The sequence below is a fragment of the Gigantopelta aegis genome, chromosome 9, assembly GCF_016097555.1.
Source record: "Gigantopelta aegis isolate Gae_Host chromosome 9, Gae_host_genome, whole genome shotgun sequence".
NCBI lineage: Eukaryota > Metazoa > Mollusca > Gastropoda > Neomphalida > Peltospiridae > Gigantopelta > Gigantopelta aegis.
In genome coordinates this window covers 64,648,264-64,675,380 of record NC_054707.1, presented here as the reverse complement: position 1 = coordinate 64,675,380, position 27,117 = coordinate 64,648,264, and the positions used below count along the sequence as shown (strand labels likewise).

The following is a 27,117-nucleotide window of genomic DNA, read 5'->3' as shown; positions in this document are numbered from 1 at the left end:
GATGGGCCCATTGGGCTATTTCTCGTTCCAGCCAGTGCACCAAGACTGGCATATCTAAGGCCATGGTATGTACTACCTTGTCTGTGGGATGGTACATATAAAAGATCCCTTGCTGCTAATTGAAAAGAGTAGCCCATAAAATGGCGACTGCAGGTTTCCTCTCTCAATATCTGTGTGGTCCTTAACCGTATGTCTGACGCCATATAACCATAAATAAAATGTGCTGAGTGTGTCGTTAAATAAAACATTTCCTTCCTTTAGAATTATGAAAAATTTAATTTTATGGCATTACAAACAAGATAACCATAAACACTTCGGATGTATGGAAACTGACATTATAAACAATAAAATTTAAGTAATGTCCGATATCAATTATCATAAATGGCTTTAATAGTGAAAAATACGTTGTAGTGTTTAAAAACTAGGGTCTGTCACTTTAATATGAAATCAAAGACTGACCAGTTGTCTGGGCCCCGTTCCACAAAGCGATCTTAGCCCTAAGATCACCTTAAGTGCATAGCTACCCTATGCACTAAGGTGATCTTAGTGCTAAGATCGCTTTGTGGAACGGGGCCCTGGCCAATAGTATATCATATTACTCAGTTGCAATTAAGTAACATTCAATTGTCATAGGACTGTAAACTGATGTGTTACAGAGATTATTATATGGACTGGTGTGTCGTACTGATAATTATATTATTTTTTATGAATAACAAGGAGCATGTGAAAATCTTTCAAATTGGGAGACAACGAAATGTCATTTTCAGAAATGATATCATTTTGTTAAGCGATTACACAGAGCTAAGACGTTGCTTCCCAAAATTGTGTTATTCGTTGGTAACATAAAATCGTAATGAAACACATGTATCATACTGATTTATTTCCCTGTAAATCTTGAACTAGGTGGATAATAAAATGATATATACAATGTCCATAAGCTGAGGCAAGTTTAAAACCATATCAACTCTGTATCTGTCTTCAGTGTCTGTGAAACTGCACCAAGTGAAGCAGGTATTCTTTAGATAGTTTTTTCAAAGAATCTTGAGTTTCCATCACCACTATAAGACATTTGGACAGCACACGGTCATATCGTTCAGTATCAGAAGTGATACACACATGCTATCATTCTCATCAGCGTTTCTTCTTTTTCTGCAAAAAAATAATAAAAAAATAACAAAACCAAAATACTATCAATATTTGTATACAGTGAATTCCCTTAAAACCAGACATTTTTTTGCAGCCCCTTTCTGAATATCTGTATGAAAAAGAACCTCTCTAAACCGGATACCTCTTAAAACCAGACTTTTTGCTTGGTCCCAAGGGTGTCTGGTTTAGAGGAGTTTCACTGTATATTTTTATATTTAAAAATCTGTAAAATAACATTTTTTTCTTTTTCTTTTCTTCTTATGATTATTATTGTATTATTTCTTCTTATCTTTAAGGTTTAAAAAAAAAATCTTACAACAATAATAAATTTCAAGTTCTTACTAACCTTTTCCACACTATTCCCTTCTATAAACCCAATTATTATTACAACCATACCAGAAGTGTTTTTCATCCAACCAAGCAAACACCCGCTGTTCTCTAGCAGTTTTGCTGTCAATTTGATATTACTTATTTTACACCCAAGTCATTCTGGAGACAGTGTTTTTGTATATATATATATATATATATATATATAATAAATAAATAAATAACAAAATAAATAAATACATATAAAACATTTTCTGACAGTCTGTAGTGTTTTTTTCATACCTGCATCTTCTTCAACTTTTTCTTCAAAGCTGGAATATCAACATCACCTAATAAAGATAAAAATAAAAATACCAATTACTAGACGTTAATAATACCTCTTTTTAAAAATATATACCATTTACATTTATGACAATTATGAATCTGTCATTATTTAATGACACCCCAGCACAAAAATACACATCGGCCATTGTGTGTCAAACATAGGTAAGTACATGAATGTGATTATTTACATTATAACAAATAACTTCTGTTTTTTTTATATAATTGTGCAGTCCAAAAGCTGTTTTGACAGTCGTAAGTGGATGCCAACATGACTCACTGCCAGGCAGTGGCCTAGCGTGGGCGGGGCCACAGGAGCAGTTGCCCCGGGTGCAAAATTAGGGACTCGGGGAGTGCCAACGGTCCACTGGTTAGGGGCCGCAATACGTGCCTTGCCCCGGATGCTGGCAACCCATGTTACGCCACTACTGCCAGGTGCTTTGTCTAAAGGAATCACATTAAGTCTTGTTGGAGGACTGCCACTTATAGCGTGCTCCAGACTGTCTCAGAAAACAGGCACAAACTGTTTAATAACTTCTGTAAACAAAGACACGTCTGAACGTGCTCCCACAACCCCATCCCATTAATAAGCTTTAACTTTTCAACTATGGTTATTAGATGGCTAACATCTTATTAATGAGACACATCTCTAAAGGATGTGGGGAAAAGGGGTGAAAATTGTCACACAGCTATAAATAAAAACTAGGTTAAATTGCATCAGAGGACCCATTTTGTTTTTATGTGCTATCCTGTCTGTGGGGAAGTAAAAATAAATGACCCCATGCTACTAACAGGAAACTGATTTCCTCTGAAGACTACAATTGTTATGTGTCAGAATGACCAAGTGTTTGACATCCATGTTTTCTTGTAGTGACACTGAGGTTAAACAAAACAAAGTTTACAACGGATGCTGGCTGTCATGTTGTATTTCTACTGAAAATACATGTACAGACCACCCAAAAACAGGATTTGAAGGAAATGGAAATGCCTACCTGATGTTTGGGTGACAGACTTTTTAACATGTACAGGTTCCTTTGGTGCAATCAGTGACTTTGATCTCTTCTCTTTTTGCTTTTCTTCACTTAGCTTCTGCTGTTCCTATTTAAAAAACAAACAAGACATTTTAGTATCATATTTTCTGGGCATAATTGTGGATGAAGGATGATTTTTCTGAGACAAGTCGTATCGACGGGGAGAGTCAGTGAGTCCATGAATTAATATTTTTGACACAAGAGTCAGAAAAGCGGAAAACTGGCAATTGTAATTAATCATTATTTGGTTTAAATTTCTTTGGCTATGATAAAATGTAATTTGGCAACATGTTAAAGTACTGAAACAAAATATGTCAAATTGCTAAAAATACTGTTTTGCTACATTGTAGCTGAAACAATTTGTATTGGGTTGTCATTACAGTAAGCAGGTAAAAATAACAGTTTAGTTTTTTAGCTAATATAAAATGTTATCCTGTGTGTGTGTGTGTGTGTGTGTGTATCTGTGTTTATTACTTACGAGGTACAGCATAACGAGGGTCATATTTATCGTACGATTTCCCTCGTATGTCATAACTAAATCGTATGTCCTCCTGACATTGTCGTTTAACGATTGGCTGTTGTAAGAGTACATTTCTTTCTGATTGGCCGACAAGACATTCCACAGATACTACTTTCTTCATTAATACATTTTTATTTTGAGTGTAAGCTGATCACATGCCGTAATGACAAATACGTGTTTTTAATTAATTTAATCAAACATTAATTGATTATTTATGATAACTTGTATTATATTACGATGTAGTTGTGACACATCAAACACTTAATTATGAATATAGCATTCACAACTGTTAGAAATCTATACTAAGGTCGACGAGTCACTTTTCGCACCCTTGTTTTGGCTTCGTACATAATAAATGTAGCATATCTTACCGTAATTTCACTTGAAAGCCATATTTAGTAAAAGGTACAATGTTTTAATCACAAGATTTTCTTCAAACACATTCAGGTGCGTTAATAATGTTAAAAAAAAAAAAATATTCAATAGCAACTTTGCACTGGAATTTTTCCAGCATTCTTAAAATGGAAACGTCATGTACCCAATTTATAAGGAGATGCAAAGTGACATCATTGGAATACTGACGTCATTCAAATTCAAAACTAATTATTTCAGTTACTGTGTATTTGTTTGCTTTTTAGTATACACATGCTTTACAATTTACAGCTGTTGATACATGTGTACTCTTTACTTATGGGCGTATAAATATCACGTAACTTTAGAACAGGTTGTGATTTGGTTTTCAAGACATCAATGAACAAACATTACTCTGCCGTTAAGGAAACGTTAGTTTGTAAACAATGACTGGAATGTTCATTTAGCAAAACAGTTCTACGGTAATAAACAGAACATTTCGCTTTCGCTCGGGAAATATGATAATTTAGGCCCTCGTGTCGTAAACATCCTCTGTCATGGACACTCATATAATATCCTCTATGTGTGTTCCGAGGTAAAAATCATAGAGCGAATTAAAATACGCAAAACGATGTTATATTAACCCAATACAGTCAAACCTGTCTTAAGCAGCCACATAGGGTAGTAGTCAAAAGCGAATGCTTACTACAAGTGGCCGCTGAATACAGGTGCAGCTTTTACAGTCTGTATACTTCTTTTTCTTTCTTTTTTGACTGTCTGTACTGCTAATTGGTGGATGTGTGCTCTAAAGCTTTCTAAAAATCACCTTTCCACATGTCGCCTTCTTCAGAAATAATGATATGTTACTAAAAACCACTAATTTAACTGAAATTCTTTCTCTCATATATTTGTCTTCTCTTTTCATTTAATTATTACTCCACACAGTGTATTATTCTAGTAGATTAATCTGCCAGTGTCATGCTTAGATTACCTAGAGGCAATTAAATGCATTTTATAGTCACACTTTCTTAATTAATAAACTGTGGAGATGTCCGACTGAATGGGTACTAGTATCTATGAAGGTGTGAAGATTGCTTATTTGCTGCACCTTTTATAGAATGTACAGTGGCCACTTAACACGGGCATTTTAGGGACTTGGGATCCCGGTTAGGTGGCCACTGTGTGTGTAAGACGGGTGACCATTGTGTGTGTAAGACAGGTGGCCACTGTGTTTGTAAGACAGGCGGCCACTGTGTGTGCAAGACAGGCAGCCACTGTGTAAGACAGGTGACCACTGTGTGTGTAAGACAGGTGGCCACTGTGTGTGTAAGACAGGTGGCCACTGTGTGTAAGACAGGTGACCACTGTGTGTGTAAGACAGGTGACCCGGCCCTTATTATGAGTGTATTTAATTTTAAAATCTTTTGGTAGGGAAAAAGTGGCCGAGACCACTGACTACAGGTGGCTGCTAGGACATGTTTGCCTGTTTTATTTTATAATTTCCACATCTTTCTTTGTATGTTGAATTTATTCATTATGAGAAAGTCTGCATAAAACTAGTTTAATCACTGCTGCGCAAAACAATTTTATTTTTTCCAATGTATTTTCTGGTGGAGCACGACTCAACCTCCTACAAAATTTGCTTGCTAAAGTTTAGATCTCCATCCTTGTACAAGTTCCAACACACACGCCTGACAATAGAATTTAAGATATATGCTTCAACAGTCAGTAGCACATGTAGGCCTACCTTTACTTAATTAGTGCCAGACACGGGTGTTGTCTGAGCTAGACCGCCTATCTGCTAGCTAGCTGTCACATAATTTTGTGGCGCCAGTGTCATTTTGAATTCTCAGACATTTAACACTTAATTATTATCTATGAATAGATTTTCCCCAAGTTCTTCACCAATCTTCCGTAATTGTGTACAATGCAAGTGGTCATTGATTTTGCCTTTCAACACGGCACAGCGAAGTCAAGTTGGTTAAAGCGAAGTTTTGGCTCACCTAGCCTGCTCGCCTGAGCCCTATGTGTGTATATATATATATATATCTGTGTTTTCCCTAGCTTGTTTTAGTATGGTGCAGCACCATGCCTCAAAAGTCTAGCACCATCTTGCCTTAATCAGCACCATGCTGCCCTGAGATTAAACAAACCTTTTTCACTAATTAATTCTAAAATTGCCTTTATAAAACATCCAAAAAGGTATTATTAATTAATAAAATATGCCTTTTATATCTTTTGCCATTCATTTATTAAAGCAAGCACATAAATTACATTAATGTTTATTTCAATTAATTTTTGTGTATTTTTAAGGGAAAAAAAGTGCCCCGAAAATGGTGAAAATGCCCCAAAAATGTTTGGTCTACCATGCCTTACCAAATTTCTAGAGAAATCACTATATATATATATCGAAGTCAACTTGGTGAAAGCAAAGTTTTGGCTCACTTAGCCTGCTAATGTGAGCCCTGTGTGTGTGTGTGTGTATATATATATATATATATATATATTGGCAGTTTTTCTGTTGTGAATTTCTGTCAGCTTATTGCATTAGTAAAGATTTTAGAACAAAACATTAAAAGCTTGAACAGGATACATATTATAGTTGTAAGAAAATCAACATATAAATGTTAAGATAATGCTTCGTTTAAATTACCATGGTAATGGATGCCAGTTTCTTTACAATTAATTAGAAAAACAGTCAGAGCATCAATTACTGTCTATTTTTCTGATTTATGGTTTTAAACAATTAAGTTACTGATACTAACCAGTGAGTACATGGCCATAACTAGAGACTCCCTGCCATCGAAATATAAAAACGTATGCATATACTTTAGAAGTTACCTGATTCTTTTTTTAATGCATCACCTCTCAACACCCACACACCACTAAAATGTTTTACCCTAGGTATGACTCTGATCTGGAAATTATTATATACACTTGTGCTGAAAAATAATATACACATTTAAGTAGGAAAACATATCGCACTTATTAAACGTCTTTAAATTTATACATTTTCTAAGATAAAGTACACAAAAACAATAATTTGCATTACAAATACATTTATAACAAAACAAAATTCCAGCTGCAGAAAAAACGTCCCGAGACACAAGAGATATGACACATGATACCACTGCCATTTCTTCTAACTCAGTATCTCAGATTACAGAAACATGAAAGCTGTATTTCTGCAGTCATTACATATTCATAGAGTGAAGCACTTTTTATGCTTGGCTCCGACTCACCCTTTTTAACAGCATTTTCTTTATCTTCCTCTCCTTTTCCTTCATAAAATATTCTCCAGATGCCAGTTCCTTATCAACCTGCAAGAAAAAATATGGAATAATGTAGATAACATTAAATATTCAGCACACATCAAAGTGCATAATATACATATATCTATATCTATATATATATAAATAACAGAATATTAGTTCATTGCACTTTAAACTGTATAATAAGAATGTCATAATCCCATGTAGGGTTACTTCCCTTACATTCCACCTATCTTCACGATTAACAGGCATGCACTATGTGGATTTACAATACATTTTATTCCTTGAATAATTAAATATAAAATCAATGTGATTTGTCCATAGAGGAAAAAACAGAGAATAATACACGAGTGGCTGTTAAATACCTTTTATCTCACAAGTTGTTTTAATATGTATCTAACGAGCGAAATTATTCTCTTTTTTACATATCCTCAAAAACCAGGTTTTAAGCAAATTTTAACATCTTTTTCGACTACAAGTTATTTACAGCCGTTGCACTTGTAACAGACTTAGCATCACAGACACATGAATATCAGGTTTCCATCGTGTAGTTTTTGATTGGATGTATGGCATTGGTGACCTGATCTTCACCTAGGATCAGCCAGTATGTCATGTCAAAACCGTATTGTGATATATTGCGATATAAGAAACTGTATTGCAATATGTATTGAAATATAGTTGATATTATTTAAAATTAATATTTATGGGCTGGGTTTTTTTTTATGAAAACAGAAGGCATAACTTTTTAATGATCTTTATTAGTTTCAGCTGTCAGGCTAAATGTTTTAGGCCATATTTTTATTTTTTAACACAATACTAGTCTACTAGAACACCGGTGTGACGGTGTTAAACTATTCATATATTGTCACATTCAGAAATCCTTACTATTAGGCTTTTCCGTTGCTGCTCGCTTTACACAGAAATGTATGTATTGAGTCGCAATGTTTCACCAGATTGACCGAACCAGAGCCGAGGTATTTTGAACAATCGGCCGAAGTATTCAGAGTTCAGTGAAAAACAGCGAAGTGTGATTCTCACTTGTTGGTTTATTTCTTTGAAGATGATAGCCATAGCCGTATTCCAACGTAAATAAAAAATGAATGATAATGTGTAAGTAACAAAACATTTATTTGTAATTATCGTTAACTGGTTATTTTCATTGGACTTTTAACACGTTTTGTTTAGAAGTTAGAACCAAGTATAACCAACCTATCACTTCGTATGCCAACAAGTAAGCCGAGTATGCTTGACGTGATTGTTACATTTCCTATCATCACCAATTAATAAAATGATGTGGTTTTTGTTTGTTTGTTTGTTTGCCTATTTCAAATCAAATAAGATACAAGTAAAAAAATAGCGTATAAAAATCGCGATACGCAAAACTGTACTGCGGTTCATATCGAGCTGATCAATTATCGCGGTATACCCGTTTATCGTTGCAGCACTAATGTCTTGAATTGTTAACACATGTACGTGTGTTAACAACCATGTGTAACCACAAATAACACATGGTGTTCTCACCAATGGGTGTGTAAGAATAGTTATTACCCATATGGACAGAGAGAAGTGAAGAAAGAAACCCATTTCTTCCCCCTAGATACGTTACAACGTCATAAACATTGCTTCACTATAGGCTTTGATGTTAGGCAACAACAAACAACCGCAACTATCTTTTATCCATGTCAACAACTAACTTACATCATCAGCGATATGTACGTTATAGCTATGATGTAACACTGTCTCTTGTTCTTAACTTGCAAGCTTGTTTTCAATAACAGTATCGTATGAAAATCTTCCACAAAATGTTCAAGATTGATAATGGGTAATAAATAGAATACCCAACTCGCTACTCTGCAATATTGTTTATCTTGCACTCAGGAATTGCCAATGCCTCGGGAAGGACAAAATCAATTCACTCGTGCAGGATAAACGGTATTGCCTCATAGCTCTAATGCTAAGCTACATCCTGCTCCAGATATATAACCGTGTCTACGAAAAAGTGTACTGTAACCTACTGATTAGTAAAAAGAGACAGATGTCAAACAAGTGTGATGACAACATATTTCAGCTAAAAGAATAAAACCAGAATTTTGAACAGTTAATTATGAAGAGAGTTGAGTCCATTTTTAAAAGAGTTAGAGTGTAAAGTATGAAGTTTGTTTTGTTTAATGACACCACTAGAGCACATTGATTTATTAATCATTGGCTATTGGATATCAAACATATGGTCATTTTGACACAGACATTTTTCCATTAGTAGCAAGGAGTCTTTTTTATTATCCACATAGTTCAAGATATTCAGGGAAATATAATCAGTATGACCAATATGTGTCAGAATGATTTCACGTGCACATCGAATGATGCCATTTTGGGAAGTGATGTCATAACTTAATGTGGCTTCTCCAGTGTAAACGCTTATAAAGAAAATGACGTCATTTTGTCGTCTCTTTTTAGTTACGTTTCAAACATTTTGACATGGTCCTAGCTTGTTATTCATAAAAATAATATTTTGGATAATGTGGATAATAAAGAAATTACTACACTTGCATGTGAATCGTACTGATTTTACAAAACTCGTGTCAGAATTCATGTATTACCCTCGCTCTCGCTTGGGCAATACAAAACTCCTGACACTCGTTTCGTAAAATCAGTATGACATACAAGCTCAAGTAATAATCTCTATATATGTACCATACCACAAATAGAATAGTACATACCATGGCCTTTGATATACCATTCATGGTGCACTGGTTGGAAAGAGAAATAGACCAATGGGCCCACCGATGTGGATTGATCCCAAACTGACCATGCATGAAGAAAGAACTTTACCACTGAGTTACGTCCCACCCCCAGAGTGTAAAGAGGTTTTTGAGAGTATTTAAGGCAATTAATATATTGCTGAACTAGTAATTCATCATGAAAGATAATAAACATACAACAATTAACAGGGAAAAAACCCCACTTTTCCTTTTGATACAATATATAAAACGTTGATATCATTTCCAACAAACAGTTAAAATTGTTTTGTTTACAAACACCACTAGAGCACATTGATTTATTAATCACTGGCTATTAGATGTGAAACATTTGGTAATTTTGACATGTAGTCTTAGAAAGGAAGCATGTTACATTTTTCAATTAATAGCAAGAAATATTTTATATGCACCATTTCACAGACAGGGCAACACATACCACAGTCTTTGATATACCAGTCGTGGAGCACTGGCTGACACAAGAAATAGCCCAATAGACCCACCAATGGGGATCTATCAAGTGAACACTTTACCACTGAACTAGGTCCCGCCACTTCCAACAAACGGGTGCCCAACATGTGCCATATTACAATTCTAATTACAAATCATTTTAAACTGCCTCGTCTGTATTCTTTTTCATAGATGCGGTCTTATATCTGTATAGAAACACAGCTGTTCATTGTGTTAGTCTTTCACTGCATCTTACTTTACTCTTGGGACAGGATGTAGCCCAGTGGTAAAGCACTCGCTTCATTTGCGGTCAGTTTGGGATCGATTCCAATCAACAGGCCCATGGGGCTATTTCTTGTTCCAGCCAGTCCCACAACGGGTATATCAAAGACTGTGGTAAGTGCTATCCTCATGGGATAGTGCATATAAAAGATCCCTTGCTACTAATGGAAAAATGTTGCATGTTTCCTCTCTAAGATTATATGTCAAAATTATCAAATGTCCGATATCCAATAGCCGTTGGATTAATAAATCAATGTGTTCTAGTGGTGTTGTTAAACAAATTAAACTTTAACTGTACTCTCTTTCACAGACACGGTTTCATGTTTGTATAGAAACACAGCCATTAACTTTGTGTTAGCCTCTCAATGCATCTTACTTTACTCTGTGGCTGAGGAGGAGGGAAAGGCGTGTATTCCTTCTTGACGTGTTTCTTCTTGGGTTGTTTCCTCTTGCTGATGTTCTTTGACTTGAAGTGCGGCAAAAACCGGTCCCAGCTCTCATATTTCAGGTTGGGATCCTTGGCCAACTCCTTTTTAATCATCAGCGTCTGAGGAGAATTAAACATTTTAAAACAGTTCGGACAGCTGAGATTTGAAGAAGCTATTCCAGTTTAGAATTGTCTAATACATTTTAAAATAATAAGAAAAAGAAATTTTGAGGACTTGCTCGGTATCTAAGGAATATGATGAAATATTCCACAAGTACAAAGAAAACATTGTATCACCTCCACACAACCCAATATACGGTCCACTTTATTTCAAATGATCACTTATTGCTAATGAAGGTTCCTTTATTAAAACAATATGTGTCGTGTGTGTGTGTGTGTGTGTATATATATATATATATATATATACACACATACACATACATACACATATACATATATATATGCATCTCCAATATGGAAATATTGCACATGAATGAAATTAATTTCACCCCAGCCAGGCCTCACGTGAGGTCAAAATCGTAGAGCGAAGTCACTTCTCTCTCAAACTTTAGAGAGGGTGAAGTTTTTAACAACAGGGAGACTTGAATTTTTAACCCCCCCCCCCAAAAAGAAGTTATACAGGTACAACGGGTTTTTTTTACCGTCTGTACTGCTAATTGATGGATATATGCTTTATAGGTTTTTTTAAAAATCACCTTTCCACATGTCACCTTCTTTAGAAATAATGAAATGTAGTTGAAAAGCACTAAGTTAACTGTTTAGAATTCATTCTCTTACAAGTTTGTCTTCTCCTTTCATTTAATACCTACTCCATGCAGAGTATTGTCAAAGTAGATTAATCTACAACGGTCAAGCTTAGATTACCCAGAGGCAATTAAATGCATTCCACCGTCATAGTTTCTTAATTAATACACTGTGGAGTTGTCAGACTGAATGGGTACTAGTATCCGTGAAGTTGTGAACATTGCTTATCACTGTTGTTTACAATAAAAAAAATGTTTAAAGAATTTACAATGGCTGCTTAACACGGAAACTTCAGCGACTTGTGGATCCAGTTTAAGTGGCCTCTGGGTATGTAGGACAGGTCACCGCTATTTTATAATTTTGACATCTGTTTTGTATGTTGAATTTATTCATTATGACAAAGCCTAAAACTAGTTAATTACTATTAATGCCAGACACGGGTGTTGTCTGAGCTAGACCATCTATCTACGAGCCTGCCGCATGATTTTGTGGCGCCAGTGTCTCTTCAAACTCTCAGGCCATTCACACTTAATTATTATCTATGAATAGGTGTTCCTCAAGTTCTTCACCATTCATCCGTGATTGTGTACATTGTAAGTGATGGCTATTTTCAAAAAAGCAACATAAATTTCGCCGTACAGTGACTGGCATGGCGAAGTCAGGCTGGTCAGAGCGAAGTTTGGGCTCACTTTGCCCGGTCGCATGAGCCCTGACCCCAGAACAAAATGACCCATAGTCTATTGGGTGTTAAACAAACTTTAAGGTAAATATATGAATGAATTAATAACATACATGGCAAGGTTATGCCTCAGCAATAATTTGTTTCAAATAGTGTTGGAAAAAATTAAAAGTGAGAGGAATGAATTCAACTAAAAGCAATAAATGGGAATGAAAATCCCCTTCAAAGAAAAACAAACATTCTGGCTGCATCAATTTCTAATGAAAACAAAACTTACATGTAACTAAAGATAACAGAATTGTCTTCACAAACCTTTATGTTATAAACTGGATGAATATTTTTCATGGTGTCTTCAACAATCTTCCTGACCTGTAAAAAGTAATTATTTGGCTGAGATTTCATGGATGCACAGGCCTGTCCATTCGAGATGAGCTGTTGCTCAGAGGCCTAACGCATAGTCTGTATCAGGATCTGTACACAGAGTCCTCACGTTCTACGCAAATAGGTTAAGTGGATTTCATACATATACAGAATTTTGCATACATTGTTTTCACTTCCTATTTATTAAACAAGTTAAGTTTGTGCACAAATATATACCATGAGACCGCATAGCGGTTGAGTGGTATGTTCTTGCACAAAATCAACAAATGCAATAAACAGGAAGTGAAAACAACGTATGTGAAGTTCTGTATTTATTACATACCTTCTTGTATGTTTTATGAAATCGGTTTTTAATTTAACGTCATAACAACACTTTCTTAAATCCATAATCGATACTCCTTTCATGGCTTTATTTAACATTAAGAATCGTACTCTGCGGCAATCTGTGTAATGTTTCAAATATGATGTGACGTAATTTGTAAATCATATATGACGTCAATAACAAAAAGGCGCTAAAAATAAAAAGGGAATTTCCCCATTTAAAAGTCCCGGTCCAGATCCCACATATGTGCGATACAAGGGAAATTTATAACACAGCTCGAAAATGTCTTTACACTATAGTAGGATTGAATAACTATGTAATAAATGTTTGTCCAAACATAATAGGCTTCTGTATATCCAAAACCAATTGTTTTGGGGAACAACTGATACATGCTATAGATTATGTATAGAGATACACACATGGCACATACCCCTGTGCCTACAATGTACCGTATAAATTTCCTGAATAATTTGGAAACATGTCTAATGACCTCTGGATATGAGTTACCGTACTGCACCAGTTAAACTAACAGTGTTATCAGGAAAAGAAAATCTGTCTATATTAATGATGCTACATTTTTGCAGAATTTAAATTCTCTGAACCTGTACTTTCATTGTTAATCTTGTACCTTTTTTGGTTTTATAATCCGTGGAACTCTGTAATATAGTAAATTAATGTAACATAAATAAAATAGGTACTTTTTAATCTAAACTATTCCTTTAAAAAGAAATCCATGAGACATAGTTTTAAAAACCGATACCTCTTTAAGTCCTCTGTGTGGTCCAAGACAGGACACTGTGTTTCCTTGAACTAAAACATAGCAGCTTGTCAGCAACTCAATTGCCTGAAATCAAATATTTTGTTAAACAAGTATTCATAGAGTACTGCTAAAGCAATACATGTCTAAGCATACTAATTTTCGTAATGTCCTAAGATCAAGGACGATAACTCTGTGAAAAATGGGTAAATCACCATGAAAGTTAAACTTGATCTGTAACAGAACATGATAAATCTATACATAAATTTCAGCTCAATATCTTGAGGTATTGCCCAAAACAATCTGGAAAACAAATTTTCATAGCTCCTAAGTTCAAGGGCCATAACTCTGTTAAAAAAGGGTAAATCGCCAGGATAGTCAAACTTGAGCCTGTACCCCCCAGTTTATATGGGCTATGATGCCTTCCATGAGACATTTGTCAAATGGAAACTATGTAGATGCCATTTTTTGGCATTTGGTACACAAAATGGTTGTAATGTATGTTTGCCAGCATAGAAAGATCTTATTTGGTAAGGTTAGTGTGCTTTTAAAAATGACATGGATGGTGCCAAGTCACACCAGCACAGGGTGTGTGTGTGTGTGTGTGTGTGTGTGTGTGAGGAGTGGGAGGGGACCAATCCGGTTATAGAGTTGAAAACATTTTGTATGTCATAGTTTTTTTGGCTAAATTGTTAACCAATATTGAACTATTATTATCTAAATTTGTCATGTGACTTGACGCATGAAGTAAATCTATAGACTTCGTCGTCATCTTAATTTAATCATTATGGAGTCAGTTTCAGTAATCATAGTTAGTCCACATACAAAATTTATAAATCACACTTTCTACATTTTCAACAATCACAGTTACATTCCACAATAATTATTATAAATCAAACTTTCCACTGTATTTAGCACAGGTAGATAAGAAATCTATTGGATAAACCAACACCTATAATGAAGAATCACTAAGTACCTTCATTCATCAAGCATAATTATATATATTTCCATTAAATCAGTTTTTACTGGACTTGACAGTACCTTTATTGTGGAACAAGGTCCATTACAGACCCACATTATTATACTTTAGATTTGAATTGCAGAAATTTGTATTTGACAAATACACATCTTTAGTGTACAACCGTTACTGAGAGCAACAATCATCAAGCAAGAGATTTTTTTTTTAAATTAAATATATATGTATATCTGTATTTTGTTTTACTGGGTTTAAAATAGTCACTTTCATCAATTATAGTTGTATTAAAATAATATTTGAAATGGGTTTTTTTCTGTCCTGCACCTTCAGAGTTGAACCGTTCGGTCCAATGAGTCTCTGGCGTCTCTTCACATACCGGTCTCGACTCTGCACCATGGAACCAATCTTGATGATGTCACAGGCTACATTATCATCCAACACACGGACAGCCTGGAGAAAAACACAGAAGATATATATATATTTCATTAAAATTGTTTAAAATACAAATGAACAAACACGACCCTGCTGTTCCATCCTATTTTTATGAAGGTGATAGATGGCAACAGATTCTACATAGCCGACTCCGTTTGGGTACCAATGATTTGAATGGTCACAAATTTGTACGACATGTGACAGATACCCCTTCTTGTATTTGTGGCTATCCAGTTGAAGATGCAGAACATTTTTTATGTTTTTGCCCAATATATGCTGCAGCTCGCAATACCCATTTACTGAACTATTATAATCTCAAGTGTCATACTTTGCTACTTGGAGATTCAAATTTAAGTGTCCAAGAAAATATCTCTATATTTAAATCTGTTCAGAATTTTCTTATTAATAGTAAGCGTTTCAAGATCATTTAACCATTCTAATTGTTTGCTATTTATTCTTTGTTTCTTCTACACATTCCTCTCTTCTATTCCCCCAACTATCTGTGTTATCTTTATTGTAATATTGTTCTAGCCATCTTGATGTATAACATGTATATTTGTTAAATGTAGGGAGAGACCTTAATATAGGCACTTGCCTGTTGGCCAATCCCAAATTTGATTTGCTAATAAATATTGTTTAAACCAAGATTATATATATATATATATATATATATATATATATATATATATATATATATATATATATATATATATATATATATATATATATATTGTTTTAACATCACACCCAGCACATTATTTAAATTTAATCAGCAAGTAGTGAATTACATATTAATTGAAGAGTGCATTTTCAAAACAATATATATCTATTTGTATTGAGAAAAATATGATGTAGTATATATCACACGATATGGAAGCTTTATTGGCATATTTTTTAGTTGTACTAACAACACTATACCTTCATTGCTAACCAGGGCTTGATCTGGGTGAGCAGCACATTTCGCCAAATTATCAAAACTTCAAAAATCAAAATATCAGTTATTATACAAAATTATTTCGCTAAATTAAACAAAATTTGACAATTGTTTTTATAAATTGACAACTGGCAAATTAGACAAGTGCAATAACTATTGAGCTATGCTCTTCTGCTATTTACAAAAATATTCAAAACAAGATATGAATTATAAAAATAATTATAAACAATCAGATGAGCAGATGAGTATACTAGTGCCATGTTACACCTACCCACCCCCCATAACAATTGTCAAATACCTGTTCATACGGCATACTTCTTGCTAACAGTTTGATGAGATCCCGAGCTTTAACAATCATGTAAGGATCCCATGTTCTTCTCGTAGTGCGAACTGACATGCTTCCTTCCACAACATCAAGGTCAGCACAAATACTCTACAAAGATTGAACCATCAAAGTTAGAAGACCGGCCTATGTGGTGTTGTGGTTAAACTAAGCCATCAGACATAAGGCTGGAAGGTACAGGATACGCAGCCCCGTACTGACTCCCACCCAGAGAGAATTTTAATGACTCAATGGATAGGTGTATGCCATTACACCCTCTTATCTCTCACTAACCACTAACACACTGTCCTCAACAGACAGCCCAGATACCTGAGGTGTGTGCCCAGGACAGCATGCTTGAACCATAAATGATATAAGCATGAAAATAAGTTAAAATGAAATGACATATAAGAAGTAAAGCTAATGCATATCATACAATTAAAATAAATACAATATTTTACTACCTAATCAATGAGTGCAATCATCTAAGTAAAGTAAACGCAAAATGTTTTCAAAATTAATGGTTAGATTCAGTGCTTCGGACTGGTCAAGTCCATTACCTACATTGTATCACTTGTTTATGTGACGTGTCTAACAGATTTTCATACAGTGTCTTTATTTAATGCCAACTTGGTTAGCAGATACTGATTTGGCATTATATTGAGGATGCCTAAGGTTCAGTGCCAAACATATTCTTATAATTCCAATCTGCAAGTAAGCTTTTGGCATAAATGTTTGGATACGTCCAAAGAATATCATGTGACTTCACAAACGTACCCCCATACCGAGTCAGGCCACTGATCTTATCGGAGGTCGGACTCTGGATGGGCGTGTTCAAAACCCTAGTGGTATATGGGCACTACTTTGGCAATGATTAGAAAACAAAAGAGATCGTTTCAGCTCTTTTCTTTATTTCAAGTTAATAAAATGACTGTTATAGATTTAAATGTATGAAAGAATGTTAAAATTCCCTCATTTAGCCAATATGAAAAAAGCCAAACTGCAGAATGGGGATCACCCCTATGCCATGTATTAATTTCATGAAGAAAAGAGTTCTATTGTTATTTTATACTTTATAGTATGTTATATTAATGAAATTATTATTCACTTGTAATAATTAAAATTTAACAAGATAAATTTTGACGTTCATGCAAGTATGAAGCACATAACCATTTTACACACTTATGTATGAACGTTTTTACACTAAGGCACTATATCGTTCATATAAGAATTGTTCGTCATGTTTTGCAGTTTATCAATGTATAATGGTCACAAATTGTGTAGCATAGCAAAACATGACGAACAATTCTTATAATTACAAACAGCATAACTTATTTAGTTAAAACTACACATAATTCATAAATCAGTTTTTAAAGTTCTTCCCATGATCTGCTTTATGCACTGACGTCCCATTTGATGTAATGACGCCATATTCTGAGATGTTTAGTTTAAAATACTTCACTACGCTACGCAATTTTATGCAGTTTGTGACAGTTGTACATTGATAAATTAATTTTTTAAATGACAAACAGATTTTATATAATTATAAAAACCAGAGGTTGTGCAGTGGGTTGGTTACGGCAGTCAAACCCTCACCTTGATCAAGCAAATGTTCTCTTTTTTTTCAATACTTTTCCGGGGAAGCATGTCATAACCCCTCATCAATTTCGCTAGCCACAGCTTAGCCCCACCACCCTCTTCTAAAATGTATGCACAAGCGCCTGGACACACCATATTTAGTTCAAATACACATAAATCAGCTTCTAGCGTCCTTTCCATGACCTGTTTTATGTAATGACATCATTTTCTGAGGTTTATCGAAGGTTAACATTCAGTTTTTCTTTGATGTCGTCCAATCAGAATTGAGGAAATTGTATAAATGTGGAAATTTTTTAATTATACAGCTTATAAACCGGTTCTGTGCTTCATACTTGCATGAATGTGAAAAATTATCACCTGTATTTATAATTGCACCATAACAGGAAATTATATACTCTTCAAAAGAAGAAACGCAAAACCACATTGTCGTAACATTTGGAGAATTGATTTAATTATTGATTGGTGAGTCCGATAATTACCAAATGTTGCAGGATTGTTCACAATTCACTCTAGTCCATTGTGAGTAAGTGATAGGACACACCACCAAGGTCAAGGTCATCTGGAGTCAATACCGGGTGTGGCCTCCGCGTGTGTTAACAACTGCCTGGCACCGCCTGCCCATTGAAGCAACCAGAGTACGGATGACGTCCCGGGGGATGGTGGCCCACTCGGCCTGCAAGGCTGCTGCCAGCTCGGGCAGGGTCTGGGGCTGTGGTTGTCGCTGTCGGAGGCGTCGGTCCAACTCGTCCCATAGATGCTCAGTTGGGTTCAAATCCGGTTATATCGATGGCCAAGGAAGGACATTAATGTTGTTGTTCTGTAGAAAAGCCGTTGTGAGACGTGCTGTGTGAGGCCTGGCGTTGTCATGTTGGAACACTGCGTTGGCGTTGGCCATAACTGGAACGATGTGTGGCCGGAGGATCTAGTCAATGTAGCCCTGTGCATTCAGGTTGCCCTGCACGTGGACCAGGTCAGTTCTGCCAGTGTGTGAGATGGCTGCCCACACCATGACACTACCCCCGCCGAATCTGTCCACTTCCTGCACGCAGTTTGCCGCATAACGTTCACCACGACGCCTATACACGCGACATCTTCCATCATGACGTCGGAGCAGAAATCGGGACTCGTCACTGAACCACACCTGTCTCCATCGCAGTTGAGCCCATTGTCGATGAATCTGGCACCACTTCAGTCGGAGTCGACGGTGTTGTGGTGTTAAGATGACACCTCGAACTGGACGTCTGGCACGAATTCCTACCTCACGTAGGCGGTTCCGTACGGTCTGGTCGGATATCCTGCGCAAACCTGGTATTGCTGCGGCTGTGGAGGTGGCAGTAGTCAATCGTTCCCGAAGGTGGCGTACCCGGATGTAGCGGTCCTGCCCGGGGGTAGTGACCCGTGGTCGACCGGATCTAGGGAGGTCACATGTTGATCCATGTTGCTGGTAACGGTCCCACAGTCTGGAGATGGTGCTTGGGGACACATGGAATGCCCTGGCAACGGCCGTTCTGGATTCGCCTGCGTCTAGTCGGCCGATGGCATTGTTTCTCTGCGGTTCACTGAGACGTGGCATGTCCTGGATTGTCAACTGTCGGCCAGATACAGAGGCCAGGCAAGCGAACACCCTGCACTTTTATACTGTCGGTGTTCATGTTGCACGTGCAGACAACGCACGTGCAGTGGTGACATGGTTTGCATGTGGCTGCGTTTTTGCGAATATTCACATTTTGGAACTTTATTGTACAGTAGCTGCGTTTTATCGAATGTAACCGTGGGAATGTGTTTGGGACATGCAATTACCTTATATTCACAAAGCATGAACCGGTAGGAAACATAAAATCGGAGTTATAACCCATTTGTACCCTTTTGCGTTTCTTTTTTTGAAGAGTATATATATATATATATATATACTCTTCAAAAGAAGAAACGCAAAACCACATTGTCGTAACATTTGGAGAATTGATTTAATTATTGAATGGTGAGTCCGATAATTACCAAATGTTGCAGGATTGTTCACAATTCACTCTAGTCCATTGTGAGTAAGTGATAGGACACACCACCAAGATCAAGGTCATCTGGAGTCAATACCGGGTGTGGCCTCCGCGTGTGTTGACAACTGCCTGGCACCGCCTGCCCATTGAAGCAACCAGAGTACGGATGATGTCCCGGGGGATGGTGGCCCACTCGGCCTGCAAGGCTGCTGCCAGCTCGGGCAGGGTCTGGGGCTGTGGTTGTCGCTGTCGGAGGCGTCGGTCCAACTCGTCCCATAGATGCTCAGTTGGGTTCAAATCCAGTGATATCGATGGCCAAGGAAGGACATTAATGTTGTTGTTCTGTAGGAAAGCCGTTGTGAGACGTGCTGTGTGAGGCCTGGCGTTGTCATGTTGGAACACTGCGTTGGCGTTGGCCATAACTGGAACGATGTGTGGCCGGAGGATCTGGTCAATGTAGCCCTGTGCATTCAGGTTGCCCTGCACGTGGACCAGGTCAGTTCTGCCAGTGTGTGAGATGGCTGCCCACACCATGACACTACCCCCGCCGAATCTGTCCACTTCCTGCACGCAGTTTGCCGCATAACGTTCACCACGAATCCTATACACGCGACATCTTCCATCATGACGTCGGAGCAGAAATCGGGACTCGTCACTGAACCACACCTGTCTCCATCGCAGTTGAGGCCATTGTCGATGAATCTGGCACCACTGCAGTCGGAGTCGACGGTGTTGTGGTGTTAAGATGACACCTCGAACTGGACGTCTGGCACGAATTCCTACCTCACGTAGGCGGTTCCGTACGGTCTGGTCGGATATCCTGCGCAAACCTGGTATTGCTGCAGCTGTGGAGGTGGCAGTAGTCAATCGTTCCCGAAGGTGGCGTACCCGGATGTAGCGGTCCTGCCTGAGGGTAGTGACCCGTGGTCGACCGGATCTAGGGAGGTCACGTGTTGATCCATGTTGCTGGTAACGGTCCCACAGTCTGGAGATGGTGCTTGGGGACACATGGAATGCCCTGGCAACGGCCGTTCTGGATGCGCCTGCGTCTAGTCGGCCGATGGCATTGTTTCTCTGCGGTTCACCGAGACGTGGCATGTCCTGGATTGTCAACTGTCGGCCAGATACAGAGGCCAGGCAAGCGAACACCCTGCACTTTTATACTGTCGGTGTTCATGTTGCACGTGCAGACAACGCACGTGCAGTGGTGACATGGTTTGCACGTGGCTGCGTTTTTGTGAATATTCACATTTTGGAACTTTATTGTACAGTAGCTGCGTTTTATCGAATGTAACCGTGGGAATGTGTTTGGGACATGCAATGACCTTATATTCACAAAGCATGAACCAGTAGGAAACATAAAATCGGAGTTATAACCCATTTGTACCCTTTTGCGTTTCTTTTTTTGAAGAGTATATATATATATATATATATATAAAATCATAAAATAAACTGTACATAATTATCCAGCACTTTCTGCACCAATGGCCAGCATTCTCGCAGATACTTTTCTCTGTACTTTGGGAACAGTGTAGCAAAAGAACTTTTAGCTACAACACCAAACTTGTTATCTTCTTTTGTAAATTTAGGTTCTTTCCATCCTTCTGGGATCTCCAGTAAATCAGCTTCTGGCATTTTCTTTTTCCTTTGAAAATCTGAAATTAACAAATACAAACATATACCCAATATACATGTGTTAATATACAGATAAATAAGCAGCCACATAACAGCAGGCTTTCTGCAACACAATTTGTTCTAAAATGTCAATGTTTTACAGAATAATCTATAATCTACAACTGGCCGTAACAGGTCATCAGTAACTATTATTGTTTGTGTGTTGCCAAAAGCAACTGCTTAAAGCCTACCACACATGAGAGCTGTCAGCTGAGCAAAAAGTTGCTTGTTTCACCCTGAGGGCGCGAGACGTAGCCCAGTGGTACAGCACTCGCTCGATGTGTGGGATCGATCCCCATCGGTATGCCCATAGGGCTATTTCTTGTTCCAGCCAGTGTACCACAACTGGTATATCAAAGGCCGTGACATGTATTACCCCATCTGTGGGATGGTGCATATAAAAGATCCCTTGCTACCAACTGAAAAGAGTAGCTCATGAAGTGGCGACAGCGGGTTTCCATAACCATATGTCTGACGCCATATAACCGTAAATACAATGTGTTGAGTACGTCATTAAATAAAACATTTCTTTCTTTTTTTGTTTCACCCTGTGTTGTTGTGAGCAAACTATATAATGTGTTTGATATTTTTAGCAACCCCTGCAATTGCCGTGGAGGTTTTACTTCTCTATGGCACTTTTTTACCTTGGACTATTCAAGGTTATTTTTTTTTAGTGTTTTTTGCCGTGGACATTTTCTTAATTGCAGGGGTTGTTTTTGACGTGTGGCAAAATGTTAAACCTCACCGTGTGCAGGGTACGTGAGCTATCAGCTGAGCTAAATTTACCTACTGACCATTGCAACATGTTTTGTTTAACGGCACCATTAGAGCATATTGATTAATTAATCATCGGCTATTGATGTCAAACATTTTAATTTTAAACACATAGTCATCAGAGAAAACCCGCTACATTTTTCACAATGCAGCAAGGGATCTTTTATATGCACTTTCCCACAGACAGGAAAGCACATACAATGGCCTTTGACCAGCTGTGGTGCACTGGTTAGAACAAGAAAAACCCCAATCAGTTGAATGGATCCACCGATGCAAGCACCTCAAGCGAGCACACAACCAACCGATATAAATTGCGCCCCTTATTATGACCCCTATAAGCAAACTAGTTGGGCACTTAGCTCATCATGTGATGAAATTGTTATGCGCCAACAGCAGAGCAAAATGTCTCAAGTAACTTTTTGCTCAGCTGATATCTCTTGTCTATGGTAGGCTTAAGACAGGTGGCCGTTGATTACAGCTTGCACATTTACAGTCTTTAAAATGATTGTGGCCTCTTCTTTCTTTCACTGTCTATAGTTTTAGTTAATGGGTGTGTGCTTCACAGTTTATCATAGGGTTACATTCCTCCCCATAAATGTTACAGTTTGTTTTTGTTAACACTAGAGCACATTGATTTCATATTAATCATTGGCTATTGGTAATTTTTACATATAATATATGTAGTCTTAGGGAGGAAACTCACTATATTTTTCCATTAGTAGCAAAGGATCTTTTATATGCACCATCCTACAGACAGGATAGCGTGCATATTACGGCCTTTGATATAGGAGAAGCCACAGTGACGTCACGTTTTGATCATGTGGTACTGCAATGACTACTGGTAGGCAAGAAATCAGTTTTGACTGTGTTGAAAATGAACAAGTGAATATTTTTTCATCAGTTAAAACCGTGTAGACTAGTTTTGATGAAATTCCACTGACAGAGATCAATCTTAGACCAACCGCACATCAAGCAAACAGTTTACCACACTGGGATACATCCTGCCCTCATCTCAGTGAATAAAGTAAATAAATTTCTTGATATAACAAATTATCCTGCAATTACTATAACATATTGGCGAGATGACTAGATAAATTTTATTTTTGTTAATGATGAAATAACTCAATGATGGTATGAAATGGCTACAGTTACAGTGTTTCTGCGAGAAAAAAAAATTTGGGTATGGCACTATGGAACTGAATGAAAGTTGTAACCAGTGAACATGGGGCATATGAATGGGGGGCCTCCCACAGAAAGAAAATGGGTTAAGTTTAAGGTTAGGGTTAAGAAAATCATACTCTTAATGATAAGAGTAATTAATTTTGTCAAAATATTATCTTTAAAAAAAAGAAATCTGCACACATTTTGGGGTATGGCATCATACCCGTTTTACCCTCTGGCAGAAACCCCGAGTACAAAATGACCATGACCAGTATGAATTGACTGTAGTATGAAACAGGGCTCACCCTGAATCAAAAGTACCTGTAGCCAAAATATTAGCCAAATGGTCTTTTTATTAGCCATATTGAAAATGCTTTAGACAAAATTGTTTTACGCAGTACTGTATAGAGTATTTATATATGAATATGAAAATGCATCTTTTCCAGCTAATTGTGTACAAACTGGAATAAACTGAATAACAAAACCTCAATGGGGTTAGGGGCAGTTAATATATTACTTTGATTTTTCAGCAGGTGGGGTGGGGTGGGGATGGGGTTATGCATTATCTTCAGAGTTCTAAGGCCTATGATATTAAATTAACAAACATACAGAAATAGGGTGGATGTTTCTGGAGGGTGTTGTTTTTTCTTTCTTCCTTTTTCCCCAAATAAAAATTTGAGAGGTTTTTTTAAAATATAGAGCTCATTAGTTCTTTAAATAGCAATCTTTGTGTTAGTTTGAATTGCTTTTTTATCTCTCTAAGTAATCCATCAATTCCCTACCCCAAACAATATCATAATTTGTGCCATGTTGTTGCTGTTGATTTCAACGTCGTGTTAAATGCTTGTTGTGATTCCTGCTTGCAAAATACCGGTACCTCGGCTAAGAATGCCAACTTCACAGTATACTTCATTTATTAAAAAAAAAAAAACCCACGTTAATAAAATTTAAATTTACGCTGTATACAGTCTTTTTAAAATCCAGCTAACTTATTAAATGTCACCTCACAGTCTTACAAATTGATATCTAAAATTATCATTTCCCGCAATCGTGATTTGAATGCGTGCTCTCGGCCAATAGGTAAGAAATTAACAAAGACAAAGGAAATAAACAAAAACTGCAGTTAGGTATTCATTGATGTGAACAACTATTGTTTTTCTACAAATTTACATCAAGATTTACTTCTGTGTAATCGTATTGTTTAGAGTCCGCAATGATGTCTATTGACACGTGGGTGTCGGCTGTCTCTGAAGCGTGATGTATATTCGTGCTGAGAGCTGTTCTCAGTTCAGCCAACGAACGTTCTTCCTAACGTTCGCGAACTATTTGATTGGTGTTTGTCATGTCCATTTGGTTTACCGCGAAGTGCACAAACCAGTGTAGCGAACATTTTGTTTTCGCTCGGTCTGGCTGAACTCAGACATTGAGATAGCCTACATGTCTTTCGGTCCTGAACTGGCATGTGTATTCAAATTGACACGCATTGTCAGTCTGTTTTTATTACTTTGGTACAAAGACTTTACAAAGTTAAAATAACAAGTTACAGATCTTCCAGACATTGCTGTCATACATGTTGAATGCATGCCGTTAAAATTAATAACAGTGATTATTAAAATAAGCAAACATTATAAGGCCTACGTTGTATTCTGCATGACACCGTTTCTCGTTACTGGTCGCGAGATCACTATTACGCTAATTGAATATTTGGTATTACTATTATGTTTCAGGTGTCGAATAAATTATGTAACCGTTTGTTCACATCAGAAGACAGAAAATGGCTTAGTCAAAATTTTAGCCACTTGCAAATTTCATTAGCCATTTTTTTTTTTAATTAGCCAATGGCTAATTTGGCTACCGATAGTGCGAGCCCTGATGAAATGTCTTTTTGTAACAGTACGAAACGACTATGGACTATGGTACGAACGAACCAGCAACCTTTTTGATACCTATTAAACTAAAGTCCACCCCAGCATTCTGTTAAAAAAACACAATTGTAAATAATTTCAGTTTGGTTTGTTGTAAGAAGAAAAGTAAAAGTGTTTTAGAAATAACAAAAAACTAAATAATTTGTGTTCAATTTACAAATCAATCAGCTGAAAAATAAATAACTTGGGAAAGTTGTCCTTAGAAATATAGCACAGAACACAGAATGGGGCATTATGGGACTAAATCTTTGTTTTATTCCACAGACGTTCGGTTCATTCCATCAAAATACACCCTGTGAGATTTATAAGTATTAAAATGCAGTTTCGGAAGTCTTTCCATAACTTGTAGTAAATTCTATAGTATGTCACTATGAAAAAAAGGCGTTCTGTGTGGGAGGGGCTATAACAATACAGTTTTGACATCGTTACAGTTTTGTATGTGGAATATGTGTCACTCAGCGACTCAATGTAATGGAAGTCTTTCCATAACTTGTACTAAGTTGTAGTAAATTCTATATCATGACGTCACTATGAAAAAAGACGTTCTCTGTGGGAGCGACTATTATTACCCTATTGGTGAAGATATAGCGGTGTCGTACAAATTTCGTACGCACCACCAGGTGCGTATTACAAACTGTATTTTGATTTGTCAACAGGGAACAGAGTCAATTTCGATTGGTTGGACAGCGACCTTATCAGCATAACGGGACTATTTTTTTCATTCATAATTAATGTCAAGGTCAGTAACATCCACAACTTTTACTACAAATGTCATTCATTAAAAGTTGATGTAAAATGGACCGCGCGAGAAATATTTTAAAATAAAAATAAAAGAATGAATAGAACAATAATTAAACATATTCATTTTATTTATTATGTGGATTTTTGGTCTACAAATTGTTATTGTCAGTTGTGATTTGTGAATTCATCATTATTAAGGTCTACGACAGTCACTTTTTGGACCCTTGTTTTGGCTTCGTACACAATAAATAAAACATATCCAACGTTAATTTTTTCATATGATATATTTGACAAAAGGTAGTTTTTTATTTTTTTAAACTTAAACTTAATATTTTTTGTAGAATTATGAAAAAGTAAAATATACCGACCTGTAAACAGCGTTGTTTGCTTGTTGTAGAAATTTAACAGGGGTCAATGTTAGTAGACCAGTTTTTATTTTAATATGGCGATGCATTGTAATAATATAGCTAATTTTGAATTTGAATGACGTCAGAATTCCAATGACGTCACTTTGCACCTCTTTACAATAACCACAAACTGGGTACATGACGTTTCCGTTTTAAGAATGCTGGAAAAAAATCCAGTGCAAAATTCCTATTGATTTATTTTTTTCGAACATTACTGAAGCACCTCAATGTGTTTGGAGAAAATTCTGTGATTGAAAAATTGTACCTTTTACGAAATATGGATTTCAAGTGAAATTACAGTAAGATATGCTATATTTATTGTGTACAAAGAAAGCCAAAACAAGGGCGCGAAAAGTGACTGTCGTCGACCTTAAAGTTATAACTTTAGTTTTCCCGT

General features: G+C 36.7%; 1 protein-coding gene across 3 annotated transcripts in view; it reads right to left on the bottom strand.

The window, feature by feature from the left end:
- Positions 1-863: 863 nt before the first annotated feature.
- Positions 864-27,117, bottom strand: part of LOC121382302 (KRR1 small subunit processome component homolog) — a 31,893-nt gene continuing 5,639 nt past the window's right edge. For all 3 annotated transcript variants that reach the window (XM_041511874.1, XM_041511873.1, XM_041511875.1), the window contains exons 2-11: positions 21,497-21,693; positions 16,425-16,559; positions 15,085-15,210; positions 13,788-13,871; positions 12,637-12,693; positions 10,830-11,000; positions 6,939-7,016; positions 2,787-2,892; positions 1,756-1,802; positions 864-1,149 (exon numbers count right to left, since the gene is read on the bottom strand). In XM_041511874.1, the coding sequence (XP_041367808.1) occupies positions 1,132-1,149; positions 1,756-1,802; positions 2,787-2,892; positions 6,939-7,016; positions 10,830-11,000; positions 12,637-12,693; positions 13,788-13,871; positions 15,085-15,210; positions 16,425-16,559; positions 21,497-21,693 (1,019 nt within the window). In that variant the 3' untranslated portion in view covers positions 864-1,131. The remainder of the gene's footprint in view (positions 1,150-1,755; positions 1,803-2,786; positions 2,893-6,938; positions 7,017-10,829; positions 11,001-12,636; positions 12,694-13,787; positions 13,872-15,084; positions 15,211-16,424; positions 16,560-21,496; positions 21,694-27,117) is intronic.